Source organism: Pristiophorus japonicus, chromosome 10, assembly GCF_044704955.1.
Source record: "Pristiophorus japonicus isolate sPriJap1 chromosome 10, sPriJap1.hap1, whole genome shotgun sequence".
Classification (NCBI taxonomy): domain Eukaryota; kingdom Metazoa; phylum Chordata; class Chondrichthyes; family Pristiophoridae; genus Pristiophorus; species Pristiophorus japonicus.
The window spans coordinates 49,594,231-49,617,874 of NC_091986.1; the positions used below are offsets into that span (position 1 = coordinate 49,594,231).

The following is a 23,644-nucleotide window of genomic DNA, read 5'->3' on the forward strand; positions in this document are numbered from 1 at the left end:
CTGACTAAATTAGACAGTTATTTTAACAAAGTTATTCTTGTAGTATACAACGCAGAGAGATGGAGACCCAGCAACACGAGCCCGCATGGTGACAGAGAGGGACAGAGAAAAAGACAGTGAGAGAAAGAGAGAGAGAGACAGAGAGACACAGACTGAGATGCGGAGACAACAAGAGGGAGATGCGAAGGGGGGGGGGGGGGGGGGGGAGGTGGAGGAGGGTCGGAGGGGAGGGGTCAGAGGAGAGAGGCGGGGGCAGAGGGGAGGGGAAGGGAGGGGAGGGGCAGGGGGAGGGGAGGGGAGGGACTCCGACAGCGCGCGCGAGGGACTCCGACACAGAATGAGAGAGACACAGACAGATAGAGGGGGACACTCAGACTGACAGACAGACAGACAGACAGACAGTGCAGGTCACAAACACACAGAGAGCGAGCGAGACGGCCCGAGCGAGGGATCCAGACCGAGTGAGCAAGCTTGCCAGCCAGCCGGACCGAGCCAGCCAGCCAGCCGGACCGACCGAGCCAGCCGGCCGGACCGACCGAGCCAGCCGGCCGGACCGACCGACCGAGCCAGCCAGCCGGACCGACCGACCAAGCCAGCCAGCCGGACCGACCGAGCCAGCCAGCCAGCCAGCCAGACCGACCGACCGACCGAGCCAGCCAGCCGCACGGACCGACCGAGCCAGCCAGCCAGACCGACCGACCAAGCCAGCCAGCCGGACCGACCGAGCCAGCCAGCCAGCCAGACCGACCGAGCCAGCCAGCCAGCCAGCCAGACGGACCGACCGACCGACCGAGCCAGCCAGCCAGCCGGACCGACCGAGCCAGCCAGCCAGCCGGACCGACCGACCGAGCCCGACCGAGCGAGCCAGCCAGACCGAGCGAGCGAGCCAGCCAGACCGACCGAGCCAGCCAGACCGACCGAGCCAGCCAGCCCGACCCACCGAGCCAGCCAGCCAGATCGACCGAGCCAGCCAGCCAGATCGACCGAGCCAGCCAGCCAGATCGACCGAGCCAGCCAGCCAGATCGACCGAGCCAGCCAGCCAGATCGACCGAGCGAGCCAGCCAGCCAGATCGACCGAGCGAGCCAGCCAGCCAGATCGACCGAGCGAGCCAGCCAGCCAGATCGAACGAGCCAGCCAGCCAGATCGAACGAGCGAGCCAGCCAGACCGACCGACCGAGCGAGCCAGCCAGACCGACCGAGCGAGCCAGCCAGACCGACCGACCGAGCGAGCCAGCCAGACCGACCGAGCGAGCCAGCCAGACCGACCGAGCGAGCCAGCCAGACCGACCGAGCGAGCCAGCCAGCCAGACCGACCGAGCGAGCCAGCCAGACCGACCGAGCGAGCCAGCCAGACCGAGCGAGCGAGCCAGCCAGACCGAGCGAGCGAGCCAGCCAGACCGAGCGAGCGAGCCAGCCAGCCAGACCGACCGAGCCGGCCAGCCAGCCAGCCCGCCAGCCAGACCGACCGAGCCAGCCAGCCAGACCGACCGACCGACCGACCGACCGACCGAGCCTGCCAGACCGACCGAGCCAGCCAGCCAGCCAGACCGACCGAGCCAGCCAGCCAGACCGACCGAGCCAGCCAGCCAGACCGACCGAGCCAGCCGGACCGACCGAGCCAGCCGGACCGACCGAGCCAGCCAGCCAGCCAGCCCGACCGAGCGAGCAAGCCAGACCGACCGAGCGAGCCAGCGAGACCGAGCGAGCGACCGACCGAGCCAGCCAGCCCGACCGACCGAGCGAGCCAGCCAGACCGAGCGAGCGAGCCAGACCGACCGAGCCAGCCAGACCGACCAACCGAGCCAGCGAGATCGACCGAGCCAGCCAGCCAGATCGACCGAGCGAGCCAGCCAGATCGACCGAGCGAGCCAGCCAGACCGACCGAGCCAGCCAGACCGACCGACCGAGCCAGCCAGACCGACCGAGCGAGCCAGCCAGACCGACCGACCGAGCGAGCCAGACCGACCAACCGACCGAGCCAGCCAGCCAGACCGACCGAGCCAGCCAGCCAGACCGACCGAGCCAGCCAGACCGACCGAGCCAGCCAGCCCGACCGACCGAGCCAGCCAGACCGACCAACCGACCGAGCCAGGCCAGACCGACCGAGCCAGGCCAGACCGACCGAGCCAGGCCAGACCGACCGAGCCAGGCCAGACCGACCGAGCCAGGCCAGACCGACCGAGCCAGGCCAGACCGACCGAGCCAGGCCAGACCGACCGAGCCAGGCCAGACCGACCGAGCCAGGCCAGACCGACCGAGCCAGGCCAGACCGACCGAGCCAGGCCAGACCGACCGAGCCAGGCCAGACCGACCGAGCCAAGCCAGACCGACCGAGCCAAGCCAGACCGACCGAGCCAAGCCAGACCGACCGAGCCAAGCCAGACCGACCGAGCCAAGCCAGACCGACCGAGCCAAGCCAGACCGACCGAGCCAAGCCAGACCGACCGAGCCAGCCAGACCGACCGAGCCAGCCAGCCAGACCGACCGAGCCAGCCAGACCGAGCGACCGAGCCAGCCAGCCAGACCGAGCGAGCGAGCCAGACCGAGCGAGCGAGCCAGCCAGCCATCCAGACCGACCGAGCCAGCCAGACCGACCGAGCCAGCCAGACCAACCGAGCGAGCCAGCCAGCCAGCCAGACCGAGCGAGCCAGCCAGCCCGACCGAGCCAGCCAGCCCGACCGACCGAGCCAGCCAGCCAGCCAGACCGACCGAAACCGACCGACCCCGACCCAGCGAGCGAGCCAGCCAGCCAGCCAGACCGAGCCAGCCAGACCGTGCCAGCCAGCCCGACCGAGCCAGCCAGCCAGACCGACCGAGCGAGCCAGCCAGACCGACCGAACGAGCCAGTCCGACCGAGCCAGCCAGCCAGACCGAGCGAGCGAGCGTGCCAGGCGGACCGAGCGAGCGAGCGTGCCAGGCGGACCGAGCGAGCGAGCGTGCCAGCCGGACCGAGCGAGCGAGCGTGCCAGGCGGACCGAGCGAGCGAGCGTGCCAGCCGGACCGAGCGTGCCAGGCGGACCGAGCGGCGAGCGTGCCAGGCGGACCGAGCGAGCGAGCGTGCCAGGCGGACCGAGCGAGCGAGCGTGCCAGGCGGACCGAGCGAGCGAGCGTGCCAGGCGGACCGAGCGAGCGAGCGTGCCAGCCGGACCGAGCCAGCCAGCCAGACCGACCGAGCGAGCGAGCCAGACCGACCGACCGAGCGAGCGAGCCAGCCGCATCGACCGAGCGAGCGTGCCAGGCGGACCGACCGAGCGAGCGAGCGAGCCAGGCGGACCGAGCGAGCGAGCGAGCCAGGCGGACCGAGCGAGCGAGCGAGCGAGCCAGGCGGACCGAGCGAGCGAGCCAGGCGGACCGAGCGAGCGAGCCAGGCGGACCGAGCGAGCGAGCGAGCGAGCCAGGCGGACCGAGCGAGCGAGCGAGCGAGCCAGGCGGACCGAGCGAGCGAGCGAGCCAGGCGGACCGACCGAGCGAGCCAGGCGGACCGACCGAGCGAGCGAGCGAGCCAGGCGGACCGACCGAGCGAGCGAGCGAGCCAGGCGGACCGACCGAGCGAGTCAGGCGGACCGAGCGAGCGAGCCAGGCGGACCGAGCGAGCGAGCGAGCCAGGCGGACCGAGCGAGCGAGCGAGCGAGCGAGCCAGGCGGACCGAGCGAGCGAGCGAGGCGGACCGACCGAGCGAGCGAGCGAGCCAGGCGGACCGACCGAGCGAGCGAGCGAGCCAGGCGGACCGACCGAGCGAGCGAGCGAGCCAGGCGGACCGACCGAGCGAGCGAGCGAGCCAGGCGGACCGACCGAGCGAGCGAGCGAGCCAGGCGGACCGACCGAGCGAGCGAGCCAGGCGGACCGACCGAGCGAGCGAGCGAGCCAGGCGGACCGACCGAGCGAGCCAGGCGGACCGACCGAGCGAGCGAGCGAGCCAGGCGGACCGACCGAGCGAGCGAGCGAGCCAGGCGGACCGACCGAGCGAGCGAGCCAGGCGGACCGACCGAGCGAGCGAGCGAGCCAGGCGGACCGACCGAGCGAGCCAGGCGGACCGACGAGCGAGCGAGCGAGCCAGGCGGACCGACCGAGCGAGCCAGGCGGACCGACCGAGCGAGCGAGCGAGCCAGGCGGACCGACCGAGCGAGCGAGCGAGCCAGGCGGACCGACCGAGCGAGCGAGCGAGCCAGGCGGACCGACGAGCGAGCGAGCGAGCCAGGCAGACCGACCGAGCGAGCGAGCGAGCCAGGCGGACCGACCGAGCGAGCGAGCGAGCCAGGCGGACCGACCGAGCGAGTCAGGCGGACCGAGCGAGCGAGCCAGCCGGACCGAGCGAGCGAGCGTGCCAGCCGGACCGAGCCAGCCAGCCAGACCGACCGAGCGAGCGAGCGAGCCAGCCGCATCGACCGAGCGAGCGAGCCAGGCGGACCGAGCCAGGCGGACCGAGCGAGCGAGCGAGCGAGCCAGGCGGACCGAGCGAGCGAGCCAGGCGGACCGACCGAGCGAGCGAGCCAGGCGGACCGACCGAGCGAGCGAGCGAGCCAGGCGGACCGACCGAGCGAGCGAGCGAGCCAGGCGGACCGACCGAGCGAGCGAGCGAGCCAGGCGGACCGACCGAGCGAGCGAGCGAGCCAGGCGGACCGACCGAGCGAGCGAGCGAGCCAGGCGGACCGACCGAGCGAGCGAGCGAGCCAGGCGGACCGACCGAGCGAGCCAGGCGGACCGACCGAGCGAGCGAGCGAGCCAGGCGGACCGACCGAGCGAGCGAGCGAGCCAGGCGGACCGACCGAGCGAGCGAGCCAGGCGGACCGACCGAGCGAGCGAGCGAGCCAGGCGGACCGACCGAGCGAGCGAGCGAGCCAGGCGGACCGAGCGAGCGAGTCAGGCGGACCGAGCGAGCGAGCCAGGCGGACCGAGCGAGCGAGCGTGCCAGCCGGACCGAGCGAGCGAGCGTGCCAGCCGGACCGAGCCAGCCAGCCAGACCGACCGAGCGAGCGAGCGAGCCAGCCGCATCGACCGAGCGAGCGAGCCAGGCGGACCGAGCCAGGCGGACCGAGCGAGCCAGGCGGACCGAGCGAGCGAGCGAGCGAGCCAGGCGGACCGAGCGAGCGAGCCAGGCGGACCGAGCGAGCGAGCGAGCGAGCCAGGCGGACCGAGCGAGCGAGTCAGGCGGACCGAGCGAGCGAGCCAGGCAGAGTCAGAGACAGACCGACAGACAGACCAAGCGAGCAAGACACTCACAGGGCAACACTCAGACAGATGGACGAGGACAGTGGCAGAGAGCGACACACAAACATCTAAGAGAGAGACAGATAGGGACACATACACAGACAGGGAGGGACACACAGACAGACAGAGAGAGAGACACACTCATATTAACAGAAAGAAAAATAGACAGAGACGGACACAGACACACAATCGAGGGACATCCACACGCAGATAGAGAGAGGGACTCAGAGAGAGAGACACACACACACATTAAGTTGAAATTACGTTAAATAAATCTGCAAATCCCCTCTACCTTTTGAGCTTACCTGTATATTATAATCTGCTCCTGCTTGAATCAACCACAACAAGCCTTGAGGATGCCCTCCAAAAGCTGCAATGTGGGCTGGAGTCTGAGCAAATCGTGTTGTTGCAATGTTGACTCCAACTCCTGCCTGCACCAGTTGCATTACACACTCCAGCTACAAAACAGAAGAGAACAAAGTGAATGACTATTTTATCATATCAAACTATTACCTATTTAATGCAATGACAGCAACTCCAGAAAATCTAACAATAGCAAAAACAGTGAGATTCGCACACATGTATGTTCTCAAATCAGTAGAGTATTGCTCCAAATACCAATACACATTTTTGATCACCACACTGCAGGCTCCAGACGTCGACAGCACAGACCTTGCCAGACATGAACTCTTTGTTAAATTGACTAATCCCAGAAAAGTGAAACCAAATGTCAAGACTCCCATTTTACTTTACAAAAAAAAAGGTCCTGATATTTCTTTGAAACCAGTATAACTTGACCACATCAGTATACGACATCAACTTTTGGCAGCTCCAGGAGCCAGATATCTCAAGCTCATCTATTTCTCATCGACATGCTGCACCTAGACGGCATCATCCGAAAACACAGTGAGTTTCCACATGTACGCTGACAACACCCAACACTACCTCACCACCACCTCTCTCAACCCCTCCACTGTCTCCAAATTATCAGACTGCTTGTCTGACATCCAACAACTTGTATTTATATAGCGCCTTAAATGTAGTGAAACATCCCAAAGCGCTTCACAGGGATTTTGAGAGAGAAAAATTTGACACCGATCCGCAAAAGAAATTAGGGCAAGTGACCAAAAGCTTGGTCACAGGTAGATTTTAAGAAGCATCTTGAAGGAGGAAAGCGAGGTAGAGAGGCGGAGAGGTGTAGGCAAGGAGTTCCAGAGCTTAGGGCCTAGGCAACAGAAGGCACGGCCATTAAGCAATTATAATCAGAGATGCTCAAGAGGGCAGACATCTCGGTGAATTGTGGGGCTGGAGGAGATCACAGAAATAGGGAGGGGTGAGGCCATGGAGGGATCTGAATGCAAGGATGAGAATTTTGAAATAGAGGTGCTGCTTAACCGGGAGTCATTGTAGATCAGCGAGCACAGGGGTGATGAGTGAATGGGATTTGGTGCGAGCCAGGACACGGGCAGTCATGTTTTAGATCCTCTAGTATACGTTTAATAGAATGAGGAAGGCCAGCTCGGAGTGTGTTGGAATAGTCAAGTCTCGAGGTAACTAAGGCATGGATGAGGGCTTCAGCAGCGGATGAGCTGAGCCAAGGGCGAAGACGGGTGATGTTACGGAGATGGAAATAGGCGGTCTTAGTTATGCTGTGGATGTGTGGTCGAAAGCTAATTTCAGGATCAAATATGACACCAAGGTTGTGAACAGTGTGGTTCGGCCTTAGACAGAAGTTGGGGAGAGGGATGGAGTCAGTGGCTAAGGAACGGAGATTGTGGCGGGGACCGAAAATAATCCAGTTTTGGATGAAGAGATATTTCCTCCAACTAAATATTGGGAAGTCACCGTCTCCATCCCTCAGTTCTGACGAAAGGTCATTTCCACAGATGCTGCGTATTTCCAGCATTTTTCTGGTTTTATTTCAGATTTCCAGCATCGGCAGTATTTTGTTTTTGGACTCCATCCCTCGCCCTGGCAACTATCTGAGGCTGAACCAGACATGTTTGCATATTTGACCCCGAAATGAGCCACTGACCACATATCCATGCCATCATCAAGACCGACTCTTTCCACCTCCAGAACATCACCCGACTCCGCCCCTGCCTCAGTGCTGCTGAAACCCTCATCACTGCCGTTGTTACCACTAAACATGACAATTCCAACGCACTCTTGGCCGGCCTCCCATGCTCTACCCTCTGGAAACTTGAGGTCATCTAAAACTCTGCTACCTGTTTCCAAACTCGCACCAAATCTCTTTCGCCCATCACTCCTGTGCTTACTGACCTACATTGGCTCCCAGTTAAGCAATGCCGCGATTTTAAAATTCTCATCTTTGTTTTCAAGTCCCTCCATGGACTCGCCCCTTCCCATCTCTGTAATCTCCTTCAACTCCACACCCCTCTGAGATCTCTGCCCTCATAAGAACATAAGAAATAGGAGCAGGATTAGGCCATTCGGCCCATCGAGCCTGCTCCGCCATTCAATAAGATCATGGCTGATCTGATCATGGACTCAGTTCCACTTCCCTGCCCGCTCCCCATAACCCTTTACTCCCTTATCTCTCAAAAATCTGTCTATCTCCACCTTAAATATATTCAATGACCCAGCCTCCACAGCTCTCTGGGTCAGAGAATTCCACAGATTTACAACCCTCTGAGAAGAAATTCCTCATCTCAGTTTTAAATGGGCAGCCCCTTATTCTGAGACTGTGTCCCCTAGTTTTAATTTCCCGTGAGTGGAAATATCCTCTCTGCATCCACCTTGTCGAGCCCCCTCATTATCTTATATGTTTCGATAAGATCACCTCTCATTCTTCTCAACTCCAATGTGTATAGACCCAATCTACCTTCATAAGTCAACCCCCTCATCTCCAGAATCAATCTAGTGAACCTTCTCTGAACAGCCTCCAATGCAAGTATATCCTTCCTTAAATACAGAGACCAAAACTGCGCGCAGTACTCCAGGTGTGGCCTCACCAATACCCTGCACAGTTGTAGCAGGACTTCTCTGCTTTTATACTCTATCCCCCTTGCAATAAAGGCCAACATTTCATTTGGCTGCCTGTTTACTTTCTGTACCTGCATACTAACTTTTTGTGTTTCATGCACAAGGACCCCCAGGTCCCTCTGTTCTGTAGCACTTTGCAATTTTTCTCCATTTATATTGTAATTTGCTTTTCTATTTTTACTGCCAAAGTGGATAACCTCACATTTTCCCACATTATACTCCATCTGCCAGATTTTTGCCCACTCACTTAGCATGTCTATATCCCTCTGCAGATTTTTTGTGTCCTCCTCAGTTTGCTTTCCCACCCATCTTTGTATCATCAGCAAACTTGGCTACATTACACTCGGTCCCTTCATCCAAGTCATTAATATAGATTGGGATATATTTATGTTGTGAGTTATGGGACATCTCCTTAAATGTCTGCCACTGCTCATCAACCATCCCACACTTTAATCTATTTTCCCAGTCCTCTTTAGCCAAATCTGCCCTCATTCCTTTGTAGTCTTCTTTATTTAAGCTTAGGACTCTGGCTGGAGAACCAACTTTCTCACCTTCCAACTGAATTTGAAATTCAACCATGTTATGGTCACTCATTCCTAGAGGATCCTTTACTATGAGACCATTTATTAAACTTGTCTTATTACACAGTACTAGATCTAAGATAGCCTGCTCCCTGGTTGGTTCCGCAACATACTGTTCAAGGAAACTATCCCGGATACACTATGAATGGACTATTCCTCAAGGTTGCCCTGGCCAATTTGATTTGTCCAATCAAAATGAAATTCGCCTCCAATTCTGGCCTCTTGAGCATCCTCGATTTTAATCACTCCACCATTGGCGGCCGTGCCTTTAGCTGCCCAGGCCCTGAGCTCTGGAATTACTTCCCTAAACCTCTGTCTCTCTTTCCTCCTTTGACTCTTTTATAATCTACCTCTTTGACCAAGCTTTTGGTCATCTGTCCTAATATCTCCTTATGTGGTTTGGTGTCAAATTTTATTTCATAAATCGCTCCTTGGGAGGTGTTACTACGTTAAAGGTGCTATATAAATACAAGTTGTTGTAGAGACGAGGAAAGTTTCTTTCCAACTGGCATCCATTGAGCAGCACATAAAGTCACCACTAGCCATGTGCTCAATTAGTCAAATCACCAAGAGACAACTGAAAGGTTTTACCCAGTTCGGATCACAATGCTGGTGAGCAATGACCAATGGTTATTCTGATAATGGACTACAGAGCCTTTAAATAAAGTATTCCATTTTCTATTTGGTGGAGTATAAAACAAATTAAGGCCGTAGTTGACAAGAATTTTTACCATTGCAGTTTGAAGCACAGACTATTTAATTACCATAGATTTGCCTGGTTTCCCTCCACCAGTCCCCTTCCTTGCCCATCTCCCCCTGCTCCGCCCCCCCCGCCCCAAATCCCACCACCCCATGAAGCACTTCGGGACATGTTTCTCGACATTAAAGATGCTATATAAATGCAAACTGTTGTTACGAAATAGTGGAGTACAGCATTTAAAATATTGTATTCTATGGAGCCATAGAAGCAGATAGCACAGGTGGCCGCCATTCGGCCCATCGCGCTTGTGCCAGCACTTTGCGGGAGCAATCCCACTGCAGTACAACGGAGCCTCTTGATGGTATGATTTTTGCGTTTGCCACATCACCATCAGGAATCAAGCAAGTCAGTCTTCACCAGTGTCTTGATGAAATGGAGAAAGTAGTCGCAGTTCACATTGGAACATTCTGCCTTCTCAACATCACTACAAAGATGAAGGGAAAGAAAAAGTACTTTCTGCACTTTTCCAGCCACTTCAAGCATGGTATGGCATAAGTATCGCTGCATTTAGCCCTGTTGTAAATAAACTGGGACATTGGAATTTGCAGGAGGTGTGCAGCTCACTGTGGGGCAGCGTGCTCTTATCTTCTAAAGTTCTTGTCCAAAAGATTTTGTAGTTTGCCAGGATTTTCCCGAGAACTGGCGGCAAGATTGCTCATCGTCCATAGACCAGGCTCTGGAAGACTAGCAGCTAGATTGCTCATCGTCCATAGACCGCTCTGGAAGACCACAAACCTAAAGCAGTTCCACGTAAGATTATCTCTCTCACTACCACAAGGAGTAGTTGAGGCGAATAGCATAGTTGTATTTAAGAGGAAGCTAGATAAGTACATAAGGGATACAGGAATAGAAGGATGTGCTGAGATGAAGCAAGGTGGAAGGAGGCTCCTATGGAGCATAAACACCAGCATAGATCCCTTGGGCCGAATGGCCTGTTTCTGTGCTGTAAATTCTATGCAATCCCAAATGCAGCCACACACAGAATTTATACTCCGCCTCAGGAATCTAGTTCGACACGATTAAAAGGGCATAACAGTTATTTACTGAGCCAGATGGAACTCGCACCTCCTCTGTCAGACGTTCTTGTAGATCGCAAGTTCATCTCTCACCTGGTTACTGGAGTGTTGAGGCAGAGACTTCTGGACGTTCAACCTGAATACCCTTCAACACAACCACAATTCTGAGCCAGGCACCTCAGCCCAAGGATGCCATCTGACAGGGGAAGCCACTGCAGCAAGAGTATACAGAATATCCTAAGAATGTTGCAGAGATTCCCGCAATAATGCAATATTCAGCTTAGCAAAACACCTGGCAGTTGGGTAGAAAACATCGACGCACTCTGTACCAGCATCCTGGGTGTCTGTAACAGGGTCCAGTGCAGTGTGTTACCACCTTCACTCAGTCAAATGCTTACCCAAACATTATCAATGTCAGACAGCCAAATACTTATTATATTGGTAGTCTGACCCTAGAACTATCTCTACCTCAGGCAACAAACAAAAGAACATTGCTATTTCTGGAGCACCTGTTTTGTGGTGGTTGAGGGTGGAATGTTGGTCACAACAACTGGGAGCCGTCTCTGCTCTTTCAGGAACTCTTTTGCATTCACTTGAGCGGGGAGAAGAGCCTCGTTTTAACATCCGTTCTGCGAGGTGCAACCACTTGTACTGCAGCAGCAATCTAACACAGCAGCCAACGATTACTCAGAACTCTATGCTGAGCACCGACTACGCTGCTCACTTCGGAGACTTCAGATTATTTCACTTTACAGTGTTTAAGTTTTTGTTCTCTCGATTTATCCAGCAAAGGTGAAGAAAGCACTCTGAAGATGGCATGTTCCTGATTTTTTTTAGTAAAGCTTTCTCCACTTAGAATGCAATTGAAGTTTAAGTGATAGAGTGCTTCACAGGTTTGCTTCTTAAGAAAGCCAATGCTGCAGCCAAACTTTTAGAAGCTCCTTGGTACTTTCCTGAACTACAATAAATCAGAGAGACAAAATACTTGTTCCGGTAGTTTAGAAACTTATGCAGCAGTTCACTTTCTTTGAACCAAACATGAACTTTCTTTCAATATTCTTTTCTCTTCTCCTGATCAACCTTCACTCATAAAGGCAGATACCCATGAATTCACACACTGTTACCCTTTAATCCCCTTGATACAGTAGATAGGGAGAAACTGTTTCCACTGGCAGGAGGGTCAGTAACCAGAGAGCACAGATTTAAGATAATTGGCAAAAGAACAAGAGGCAAGATGAGATATTTTAACGCAGCGAGTTGTTGTGATTTGGAATGCGCTGCCTGGAAGCAGAGTTAATAGTAACTTTCAAAAGAGAACTGGATAAATATTTGAAGGGGATAATTTGCAGGGCTATGGGGAAAGAGCAAGGGGTGTGGGACGAATTGGATAGCTATTTCAAAGAACTGGCACAGGCACGATGGGCCGAATTACCTCTTTTTTGCTGTATGATTCTATAATTCTATAACTGGTTATTAAGACAGAGAGAATAACTGCAGCATTAACTTTGTAAATATGTAACACTGCAAAGCACTATCATGGTGTATAAAACTTCCCCCATGATGAGTCATTGTGAATAGGGAATGCTGCTGCGATCCAGTTCCTTGTTTCACATTGCCTGAGCAGAATTTCACTGTCCCCAGCTGCCTGTAACCAGAGGTCAACAGGGTGACAAAAAAAATAACAAAAAGACAAAGTAGACAAACATGTTCCTCTATAAACAATAGGACTGTGCAACAGTTCAAGAGGATACATTGCCCCTTTAAGAATAGGAATAGGCAAAGCGTGATGCAATGTTTTGCCAGATCACCTGCTTTTTAACTGGATAGCTTTTTGGTCGGTCATTTGTTAACTGGACAATATTCACTTTATGCAGTCAGCTGTTTGCAATATTGTACATTTGGTGGATACTTCAGGATTAGCTACTCAATATTGTGTGATTTATTTCCCCACAAATGCATCGACGCATCAGAGACTCAATAGCTACGTTCTTTCAATTTAATTTCTCTGCCAATGTTCTTGTTTGTTTTGCTACCATATGTTGCAGTTCAATTTAACACAGGTGGCACAACCCTGCTACACACACATTCACTTAGCAGGATCAACAGATTTAGATTTAACGCACAAGATGTCACTGGTTCGATGCTGCCTCTAGACACCCAGAAATGATCCACATGTCTGCAATTTCTTTTTAAACCCATTTTGCTGGTTTCTCAAAGTAAATTTTTAATGGCAAACAGACATGAATCACCATCTGAAATATTTAGGCTGGCATAGAAGTCACCATCCAGAGTCCAGGACTATACAGAGAGTGCGTTACTCTTAGTCCCAATCCTAACAAAAGGAGGCTTCTTCCTGGGCCTTTCCGCTCTGAAAGAAATGTCCGTCGAGCCTCAGAATCTTTCTGCGCTCTTCAGAACATTGTACAACTGTCACTTAGCTGTACAAGACTGAATTAATCACAGAGAGCACAAAACATACATCCTGGAGCATCTCAACTGGAGACAGGAGATAAGATCTGTAGAGGGGTATTTGTGAAAGAACGATTCCAATTTTTAGAACGCCTTTCACAAGCTCAAGATGTCCCAAGGCGATTTACAGCCAATGAAGTATTTTTGAAGTGTAGTCACTGTTGTAATGTAGAAAATGCAGCAGCCAATCTGCACACAGCAAGGTCCTACAAATAGCAATGTGATAATGACCAGATAATCTGTTTTAGTGATGTTTGTTGAGGGATAAATATTGGCCAGGACACCGGGAAGAACTCCTCTGCTCTTCTTCAAATCGTGCCGTGGGACCTTTTATGTTCATGAGAGGGTATCTCATCCAAAAGACGGCTCCTCCGGCAGTGCAGCACTCCCGTAGTACTGCACTGGAATGTCAGCCTAGATTGTGTGCTCCAGGAGAAGAAAATTAATCCGCCAGGGATTTCTTAAAAACATTCCAGTGGATCAGTTCTTTGTGATCATGCCACTGATAATAGAAAGTGGACCCAGGGAGAACTCGATGGCTGATTTCCACTTAATCCCATTGCTTTTTGCATCTGGGAACTGAAAAAGACCATGCACCAGTCACTAATCATCTGGGGCTTAGTATGCAAGGTCACCAACACACTCTTGACATTCAACAGCATTACCATCGCCAAATCCCTCATCTTCAACCTCCTGCGGGTCACCTTTGACCAGCAACTTAATTGTACCAGCCACATCAATAGTGTCTACAAGAACAGGTCAGAGGTTGGGTGTTCTGCAGCAAGTGTCTCACCTCCCGACTCCCCAAAACCTTTCCGCCATCTACAAGACACAAGTCAGGAGTGTGATGGAATACTCTCCACTTGCCTGGATGAGTGCAGCTCCAACAACTCTCAAGAAGCTCGACATCATCCAGGACAAAGCAGCCAGCTTGATTGGCACCCCGTCCACCGCCTTAAACATTCACTCCCTCCACGACACTGTAGTTGCAGTGTGTACCATCTATAAGATGCACTGCAGCAACTTGCCATGCGCTTCTTCGACAGCACTTTCCAAACACACGACCTCTACCATCTAGAAGAAAGGACAAGGGCAGCAGGTGCATGGGAACACCACCATCTCTAAGTTCCCCTTCAAATTACACACCATCCTGCTTTGGAAATATAGCATCATAACTTCATGGTTGCTGGGTCAAAATCCTGGAACTGCCTCTCTAACAACATCGTGGGAGCACCTTCACCTCACAGACTGCAACTATTCAAGGCTGCGGCTGAAGCGACGCCCACATCCCAGGAACAAATGAAAAAGTGACTATTTGCACTGCCTTTTCTGTGACACCGCCTCTGCCGCCTCTCGCGCATGCGCAGACAAGGACGGGGGGGGGGGGGGCGGGGAGAAGCATCAAGGGTCTGGAGGGGGTGCGTGAGAGGGGTCTGGGCGGGAGGAGAGGGAGGGGGAGTTCCGGTGGGAGAGCGAGGGGGGGAGGGGAGAAGAGCGAGAGAGGGGGGAGGGGGAGAGCGCGAGAGGGGGGAGGGGGTGAGCGAGAGAGGGAGAGAGCGGGAGAGGGGGAGGGAGAGAGCGGGAGAGGGGGAGGGGGAGAGCGAGAGAGGGGGAGGGGGAGAGCGAGAGAGGGGGAGGGGGGAGAGCGGGGGAGGGGGGAGGGAGAGAGAGAGAGGGGGGAGGGAGAGAGAGAGAGGGGGAGGGAGAGAGCGAGAGAGGGGGGAGGGGGAGAGCGAGAGAGGGGGGAGGGGGAGAGGGGGGGAAGGGGGGAGCGAGAGAGGGGGGAGGGGGACATCATGGGAGTGGATGAAATCCGGAAATCACGACATTGTCACTATTGATTTCTTACCCAATAAACCTGTTAACAATCCGTGACTCACACACAATGCCCCATCTAAGGCAGGGCCGGGATAATGTCGGGAACTTGGGCTGCGATGAGGTCGGGAACTTGGGCTGCGATGGGGTCGGGAACTTGGGCTGGGAAGCTCTATCCTCTCTAGGTTCTGAAGTCAGAATGGCTCGAATTACACTTTGCAAAGTCACTCAGAACTTGGGCTGGGCGGTTCCAATTACAGATTCCTGAGAAACCTTTCGGTGTGGCTTATCCTCCTAAGGGAATCAATCAGCAATCAGGTCATGTGATAATGGAAAACAAATCAGAGCATTTATCTAGTGCAAAGAATAGTCCTTGAAAAAAAAAACTTGTGCTCAACTCAAAAGACTTCAGCTACTTATAGACTTGCAGTGAAGCTCCATTGTGAATAAGGGCTATAAATGTCGACCACTGACCACTGGATGCCTGCAAGTGTGAATCTTCGGCCACCTGAAGAAGCACAGCAAGACCATCATGAAATCTAAAGGACCCCGCTGAGTGTTGTTCCAAAAAGACACGACCGATCCAAAGTTAAACATTGTTTTGGTCAAACTAACTAGGTTTTTAAACTCGTGTTTATTGGGGAGGGGTATACATACGCATTAGGCTTTTTACTCGATATTACTCTTAGGTTCAGTGACTCAGACCACTCTCTAAGTGAACCCTACAGATATAGACCGAGCTCTCCCCTTCCTAATCTCCAGATAACTTGTCAGCCAGGGATGGGCTATTGGTTATATCAAGCAGGCTTCCTTCCTGAGCTTCAGATGGTGGTACCCTGTAGAACAAACACTTCACTGGCCAAACACATGTATTAATAAGTAAATGACTAAGTGGCAGAAGCAATGACTCATTAGAGATTTGATAATGGCTTAACGATCCCTCCTTGGAAAGTAGAAAACAGTCATGGTTGCTGTACTAAGCTTCAACATGCACTAGATCAAACACAAGGTTGCTGAATATTAATCTTTAATACGTAGCAGTTTCTAGCTGCCCATTCATAGTTTCTTAGTCCCATCAAGGGGGGAAGGAGGGCGCAATCAAATTTGAACAAGGCAGGCTGAGAAATACTTTTCAAAACTTTACTGAGCTGAAAGAAATGTAAATGCTACTCAAATTCGAAAAGAAATTAAACATACAAGAGGTCAGAGGCTGGGTCCCCTGCAACCGCCTGACCCTTCGAAGCCTCTCAACCATCGGCAAGGCTCAAGTCAGCACTGTGATAGAATACTGACTACTCGGCTGGATGGTCAGCCTCAACACTCAAGAACCATCCAGCACAAAACAGCTTGCTTCATCAGCATCCCTGTTACTGGACTCTGCACGCACTGCAGCAACTCACCAAGGACACTGCAACCTCTAATACAAATAAGGACAAGAGCAGCAACCTCGTGGAAACAGCATGACTTGCAAATTCCTCTCTCCAGTCACACACCATCTGACCAGGGTTGTTTGGACCGAATGGCCTGTTTATGTGCTGTAAATTTTATGTAATATTCCTTCATCGTCGCTGGGCCAATTCCTGGAATTCCCTAATCCAACACCATCAGCACAAGGACAGCATTCCTGGAATTCCCTAACCCAACACCATCAGCATAAGGACAGCAATCCTGGAATTCCCTAACCCAACATCATCATCAGCAGGACAGCATCCATGCAAGGAGGCTCATCAGATCCCAACAAGTTAACAAATGCAGTCTTGCCTACACTACCCATGCCCCAACAAACAAATAAAACCCACAATATGCTTGTATTTGAATTAAATGGCTTGGCCACATCCTTACACACCTGACCAGATATACCATCTGAACTCTGGGATTCTTGGATCAAATCATTGGATCAAAGCCATTGTCTGTGAGTGAACCTGGTCTTTAGTCCCATGGGTACCAGGAGAGAAGTCAATTCCACAATGCATTATTCCAACGCACTGGCCGGCCTCCTATCTTCCATCCTCCGTAAACTTGTGTTCATCCAAAACTCTGCTGCCCATATCTTAACTCGCTCCAAGTCTCGTTCACCCATCACCCCTGTGCTTGCTGACCTACAAAGGTCTGCTCACGGTCCGACAAAGTCTCAATTTTAAAATCATCCTTGTTTTCAAAACCCTCCATGGCCCTCGCCCCTCCCTATCTCTGTAACCTCTTCCTGCCTTACAAGCCTTCTAGATCTCTGCGCTCCTCCAATTTTGGCCTCTTACGCATCCCCGATTTTAATCACTCCACCATTGGTGCCCATGCCATCAGCTGCCTGGGCCCTAAGCTCTAGAATTCCTCCGTAAACCTCTCCGCCTCTCTCTCCTCCTTTAAGATCCTTAAAACCTACCTCTTTGACCAAGCTTTTGGTCACCTGTCCTAATATCTCCTTCTGTGGCTCAGTGTCAAAAATGTTTTTTTTGACAGCGCTCTTGTTCAGCGCCTTGGGACGTTTTACTACATTAATGGCTCTATATAAATGTATGTTGCTGTTATTATACACAAAACAACTTCATTTCAGTCAGAGTAATGGCCAATTAAATCACTAAATGGGCAATTTTAATTATGCAACATAACTCTTTGAAATGCATTGGCGATTCAGTGTTTGCTCATTTTAATTTCTAAGAACATAAGAAATAGGAGCAGGAGAAGGCCATATGGCCCTTCGAGCCTGCTCCGCCATTTAATACGATCATGGCTGACCTGATCATGGACTCAGGTCCACTACCCTGTCCGCTCTCCATAACCGCTTATTCCCTTATCGTTCAAGAAACTGTCTATATATTTAAATAACTTAGGAACGATTTTAACTATCTTTAACATCTGTGCTTACCATGAACAATGCTCAGTGCACTTTCAGAACTGATCTGTCTAATGCTCTTTAAAGTTCAATCTGGACAGATTTACTGCAGATACTTTGTAACAAACTGACATTTACATTTATACATACACATCCTCATCGCTTAGAAATAATTCTGCTGACTGCACTCGGCACCGGCAATACAGTTCCAGTGACTTTGGTATCTTTAGTCGAAAACAACTACTAACAGCAACCTCAAGCAGAACCACACCCCAACAATAACAGCACACAGTTTACAATCTATCCACCTTTCTCATAGCACTGCTAACTGGATCAACCTGCCTAAATACCATTTCACAAAGCGAGCTGAAGACAGGTGAACTCCAAAAACAAAAGAACAATGATGCTTTTATATGGTTTCCCAAAGTATGTCACATTCAATTTATTACTTGTCTCGGTGCAGTGACTGCTAATTTATGCAAGCAAGATCCCACACGACAAATGAGATGACTAAGCAATGAATCTGTTTTTGGTGGTACTGGTTAAAGGAGGAACCTTGGCCAGGACATCGGGAGAACGTCGACTAGTGCCATGGGATCTTAATCACCGACTGGAACCATAACAGACAGATGGGGCCTCATTTTAACATCTCATCTGCAATCTCACGGCTCACTGGAACCAACCATGCAATACGAGGTGACAGTGCGAAATGTTAACCGGATCTCAGGGCGAATAGCTGAAAGAAGGGAGCACAAATCCCTGGAGGGAATAGCGAGTCTGTACAGGCACTGGAACCGCCACACTCCCAAACACAGTCGACAATTCTGCTCACCGCAGGACAAGGATATCCAGGTATCGGAGGCAGTGCAGAAAAAGGGCAAGAAAACAAGAGAGTTTAAGGCATCTGAGCTGTGAGGAGAGGGTGACGAGCCTGGGATTGGGAGAAAAGATCACGGCAGAGATCATTGATGGATTCAAGGTTCTTAAGGAACAGATAAATTGAACCCAGATAATATACTCCAGATTGTCTCTGGCTCTAGGTCTAGGAACATGGGCAAGCTTAGAAGAGATGATGCAGAGAGTTTAAACTGAACTACTTTACAGAGCATGGTGGATGTTGGTGATGGACTGTTCAATGTTGGAGTGAGTGGAGGCAGTTATTGCAGGAGAATCCCAGGGAGAATCTGAAGGAGTGGCTGAGTGAGGTGCAGTCATTTTAGGGTGCAGCTGCACCAACCTTTCTGAACATGGCAGAGTTCCTAAGGAAATATCACATCACCAGTCAGAAAAATACCAGACTACAAAAGAAGGCAAACATTTCTGGTACAAGCCTGATTGTTGAAGAATTCAGACACGGCGATCTCTCTAACCCAGCAAGCACGCCTGGGCATGAATAATCCGAGCCACCATCATGTCTAATGCCTCAAATCCACCGGGTCTTTTGCACAATTTTTGCTTAAATGACACAGGGTATAAAACAAAAAGTTTAGATTAGAAAACCCAACCAAAGTAAATATAATAAAAGGCTCGTACACACCAGCTTCCAGGCTTTGTACAACCTTGTGTTGACTTACACAATCTAATCATTGGCTTACACAATATAATCATATTGCCAAAAGAGGTTGCCTCTTTTAGGAGGTGTGACTGAACTTTGTCTGACACGTTTAACTCTTTCTGTTCCCAGAAACTAGCTCAAATTCCCAATTTCCATTCTGTCCATCGCCTCCGACCCCACCACAACCCCAAGAAAATAGAAGAGGAGGCCTTTCAACCTCTCGAGCCTGTTCCGCCATACAATCAGATCGCGGCTGATCTGTATCTCAACTCCATTTACCCGTCTTGGCTCCATATCCCTCGCTACCCTTACCCAACAAAATTCTATCGATCTCAGTCTTGAAAGTTTAAATTGGTCCCCAGTATCCACAGCCTTTGGAGGGTTGGTAGAGAAAGTGAGTTCCAGATTTTCACTACCCATGTGAGTTGGTAATATTGACCCCCAAATGCATGCAGTATTATTATATTATCAGGTGCCAAGCTTTTGTAGAGTACTGGCTGTGGGGAGAGGGATCGGGGGGGCCTTGGTCTATTCTTTTTGCAATCAATTTCAGACTGTAACTCCGAGTGATTTACAGCAAATACCAGAACCCCACTGCTTGGACAAATGTTTAAAAGTAATCACCCGGCGTTAACCAGGTAATGGTAGAAAGGATTTTGCTGTTTAATTGCCAGCTGTAACCCATGGGTTTTCTGGAAAGGAACAAGAGAATGCCAACAAGTCTCCAACAGAAACACAACAGGTGCCACAGCACTGGACAACAACATTAATACTGGAAGCAGTTTCTTTGTTAATGCCTGTTAGTCGGCAACGTGACAGGCCTCGTGTGATGCTAATTTGTCAGGGTCGGGGTGAAAAAAAGCTTTCTCTCGAAGGATAAATCACTGTATAAGGAGAATTCAATTTTATGCCAAGCAGAACAAATTCCAAAATAAAATCACAGATTGTTCCAGCATAGAACAGGCCATTTGGCTCATCAAGCCTGTGTCAGTGTTTTCCCATGACGGCCATTTATTCTAGTCCAACTCATTCCTTGTACACTCCAAGATATCCCCAAGTAACTCAAATTCCCCATTCAGAGAATTTGTGCTTTGTGGCAGAGAAAATTCCACATTCTGCACACAAAATACTTTGCTCTAACCTCACCATGATGATTCATTGAAGTTTGTGCCCTGTTGTTACTGTCTCACTGAGAATTAATCACTATTTGTCTTTCGGAAACCATCAGGTCAATCCTTAACCAGCTCAGCTCGAGTGAAGAAAATCCTAAATTAGAGTCATTCTTCCGAACTATAACCCCCCTCATTCCTACAAAACATCCCAGCAAATCTACAATGCACCTTTCCCATCCTTCCTATAATGGGGTGCCCAAAATTGTGACATAACTTTGTATAAAACACCGCAGCATTGACTTAGCAATTTCTTATGCTCAGCATAAAATACCAGGTTTATTGTTTTGAAAACATTGTTCCTTCCTTTCCTTGCGGTTTCTAGCTTTAAATGGATGTTACCTCTGTACAAACGGTTGTCTTGGAGCTGGCTAGCAGCAGAGAATGAATGCTCCAGTGCTCCTGATGGCCCGCCTCGCAGCGTATCAATCAAATTTCAAAGTTGTAATCAACCAATCAACCTGTACTTTCAAGCACTGCGATCCAGTACCTAATAATCTTCACAACAATTTGTACAAAGAAAAGGTTAGAGCGTACCTAAAACAATATACAGGAATAAAGTGAATTAGGAAGGGCAGCACTTTATACAGAGTTGTGTCAGTTTGGAAGCATTCCTCCCAACCTCATTGAGAGTAATCTGTAACTCAGGCAGCAATGTGCTTAAATGTGTGTTATTGTAACAGGATCTAATTTTCTGTACATTATTCTGTGAACTCAGAAGCATTTCATTAGTGCAAACTTGCACTGAGGTCTTGGGAACTGCAAAGAAAAGACGAGCCTTATTTTTTTTTAAAAAGGATGCAAATGACACAAAGTGCAGATACTGGGACTAACATCACTGTGAGCTGCTATGTTGGATGGTTCCTTCAGTGAATTTACGCGCATATAGACTCGGCTTCAATGCAAAAGCGTGCTCTTTTACCAGGGAAGAAAGCAAGAATACGCTTCACTGGGGGAGTCCTCCACCAGACCACGAGCACCAATGTCAGTGCGACTTACGAAGGGCGAGTAGCTCATGGTCCAGGAACCGCACGGAAATTTGTCAGACTAGACGGCTCTGCCACTTCCGCCCAAGCTGTGCGTGTACTGTGCTTTAGCTGATGTGCCTGTTCCTGTCAGCTCGATGCCTTTTTTGTCCTTGGCTCCTTGTAGATGAGTGCAGTTGGGCATGTCTCCTCTATGGTATGTGCTAAACGTAAATCCCTCATCTAATCTTAAATGATTCCAGTGACACATAATCCTCTGAAATGGCCTATCCGTCAACCCTGACCCCTGGTGATTGTAGTGTGCCCAGTGTCTGACCCCTGGCGATTGCAATGTGCCCAGTGTCCTGCTGATTGCAGTATGCCCAGTGTCTGACCTCTGGCGATTGCAGTTTGCCCAGTGTCTGACCTCTGGCGATTGCAGTGTGCCCAGTGTCCTACCTCTGGCGATTGCAGTTTGCCCAGTGTCCTGTTGATTGCAGTATGCCCAGTGTCTGACTCTTGGCGACTGCAGTGTGCCCAGTGTCCTGATTGCTGGAGATGATTCTGTGCCAACACTGCCCCACCAGAATAGATGCCTGTTAGACAAGAGCCAATAGCCGTGCTGTGAGGAGGGCAGCAGCAGGAGCTCATTGTCTGGGATGCAGAAATCCAGACAGCATTGGGATTTACTGATAGGAGCAGCCAAATTAATCAAAAATAACTGAAGTAAAATCAGTTTTGATATGAAAAGATGTTTCTCCCAATTTCTACAATCTATCAAAGCCCTTTGATTTTTTTAAAAAAAGAGGGTCTTGAATATCCTGTGCAAATTTGGCAATTCGATGCTAATGATTGGTCAGATTATCTCAGATGGTTAACCTTTATCTATATCTTAGACATTAATATAAATTTATATATTTAGGCATATGTTAAGATATGCTAGTCAATCTCCATAGTATTGCACATGAGGACTATGTGCAGTCTTCTGGTGTAGTGGGTTCGTGGTCGAGGGCTGAGTAACTACAGCGGGGTGGGGGAGGGGTCAGTTCTGGTTTATAAAGTTGGTCTTTAGTTCTCTGTTTGAATTACAGGTGCAACATCCTGAATCCGGAATTCCGAAAACCGGACATTTCGGCTAGCGGCAAACAGTGGAGGATCGGCGAGGTCTGAAATCCGGCAAAACCCAAAATCTGGCACAGATTCAGTCCACGGTGAGGTCCAAAATCCGGAAAAAAATAAAAACCGTCAGACTCGGATATGAGGATTCCGGATTTCAAACGTTGTACCTGTATAAATTCCTATGTCCACATTAATATTGTAAATTTCCTATGTAAACTTGTCACACTGTAATTACACCCTCCTGCCAATGATAGCGCTGCATCTCTTCCTCTCCCCTCCCCCCCCCCCCCCCCCCCCGGCAGGAGGGTGTAATTACAGTATTTATACAGGAAGCTTCCATTATAAATGTGGACATAGGAGTTGATAATAGAAAAGTTACCAGAAAATTAAAGCAGATGCAAATCTTTTAATATAGATTTAATTATATTTACATAAAAATTTACACCTACATTTTTATATCTACTAGTTATTACTCATATTTTTACTCCTACATATAGTCATAACATATTGATTGTACAACTTTTATATTAATTATAAATAATTTATAGCAGCACAGGCTCATGCCACTCACAAGCTCTTAACTTATTTTATATATATAAAAATATACATTTTATATTGATCTATTCACAATATTTACACAGAGCAGGTCTGGACCTATATATAAATATATTACTGTAATATATTTTTTTAAGTTTGCATATGCAGACACTTTCCTGTCAACTTGTGCATGATAAATTCCTATGTTCGAATTTTAATAGAAACTTGTCACACTGTAATTGCCCCCACCTTTCAGTGGGCTAATATATATTAAGTATATTTAATGTATTTAGTGAACCTCATCCCCGAATCTCCAGTAACGTAGGGTTGGAGGGCAGGAGATAATTGGATTGGTGAGTGCAGACAACAGTTCAGACCCCATTTTAAAACCATGCCGTCTGTCCTCAATTTTAGAGATTTCTTCTAGTAACTCCGACGCTCACTTGGTTGTCGCACTCCGCCCACGGTGGCAGCGCTGTGGTGTCCCCGCTGGTAGGAGGGTGTAACTACAGAGTGACGTTTACATAAGGTAAACATGAACAAAGCGACATACAATAGGGAATGATGACAAGTGCGGAGACTTACAACTAATACTGTAGTGCATGTTATTTG

The 23,644-nt window shown here is 50.7% G+C and overlaps 1 protein-coding gene across 4 annotated transcripts in view; it reads right to left on the bottom strand.

The window, feature by feature from the left end:
- Positions 1 to 23,644, bottom strand: part of ankrd10a (ankyrin repeat domain 10a) — an 80,068-nt gene that overhangs the window by 55,609 nt on the left and 815 nt on the right. For 3 of the 4 annotated variants that reach the window (XM_070891807.1, XM_070891808.1, XM_070891810.1), the window contains exon 2: positions 5,516 to 5,668. In XM_070891807.1, the coding sequence (XP_070747908.1) occupies positions 5,516 to 5,668 (153 nt within the window). Of the gene's footprint in view, positions 1 to 5,515; positions 5,669 to 20,753; positions 22,154 to 23,644 lie in introns of those variants that run through there. The other variant, XM_070891809.1, reaches the window with a different exon arrangement.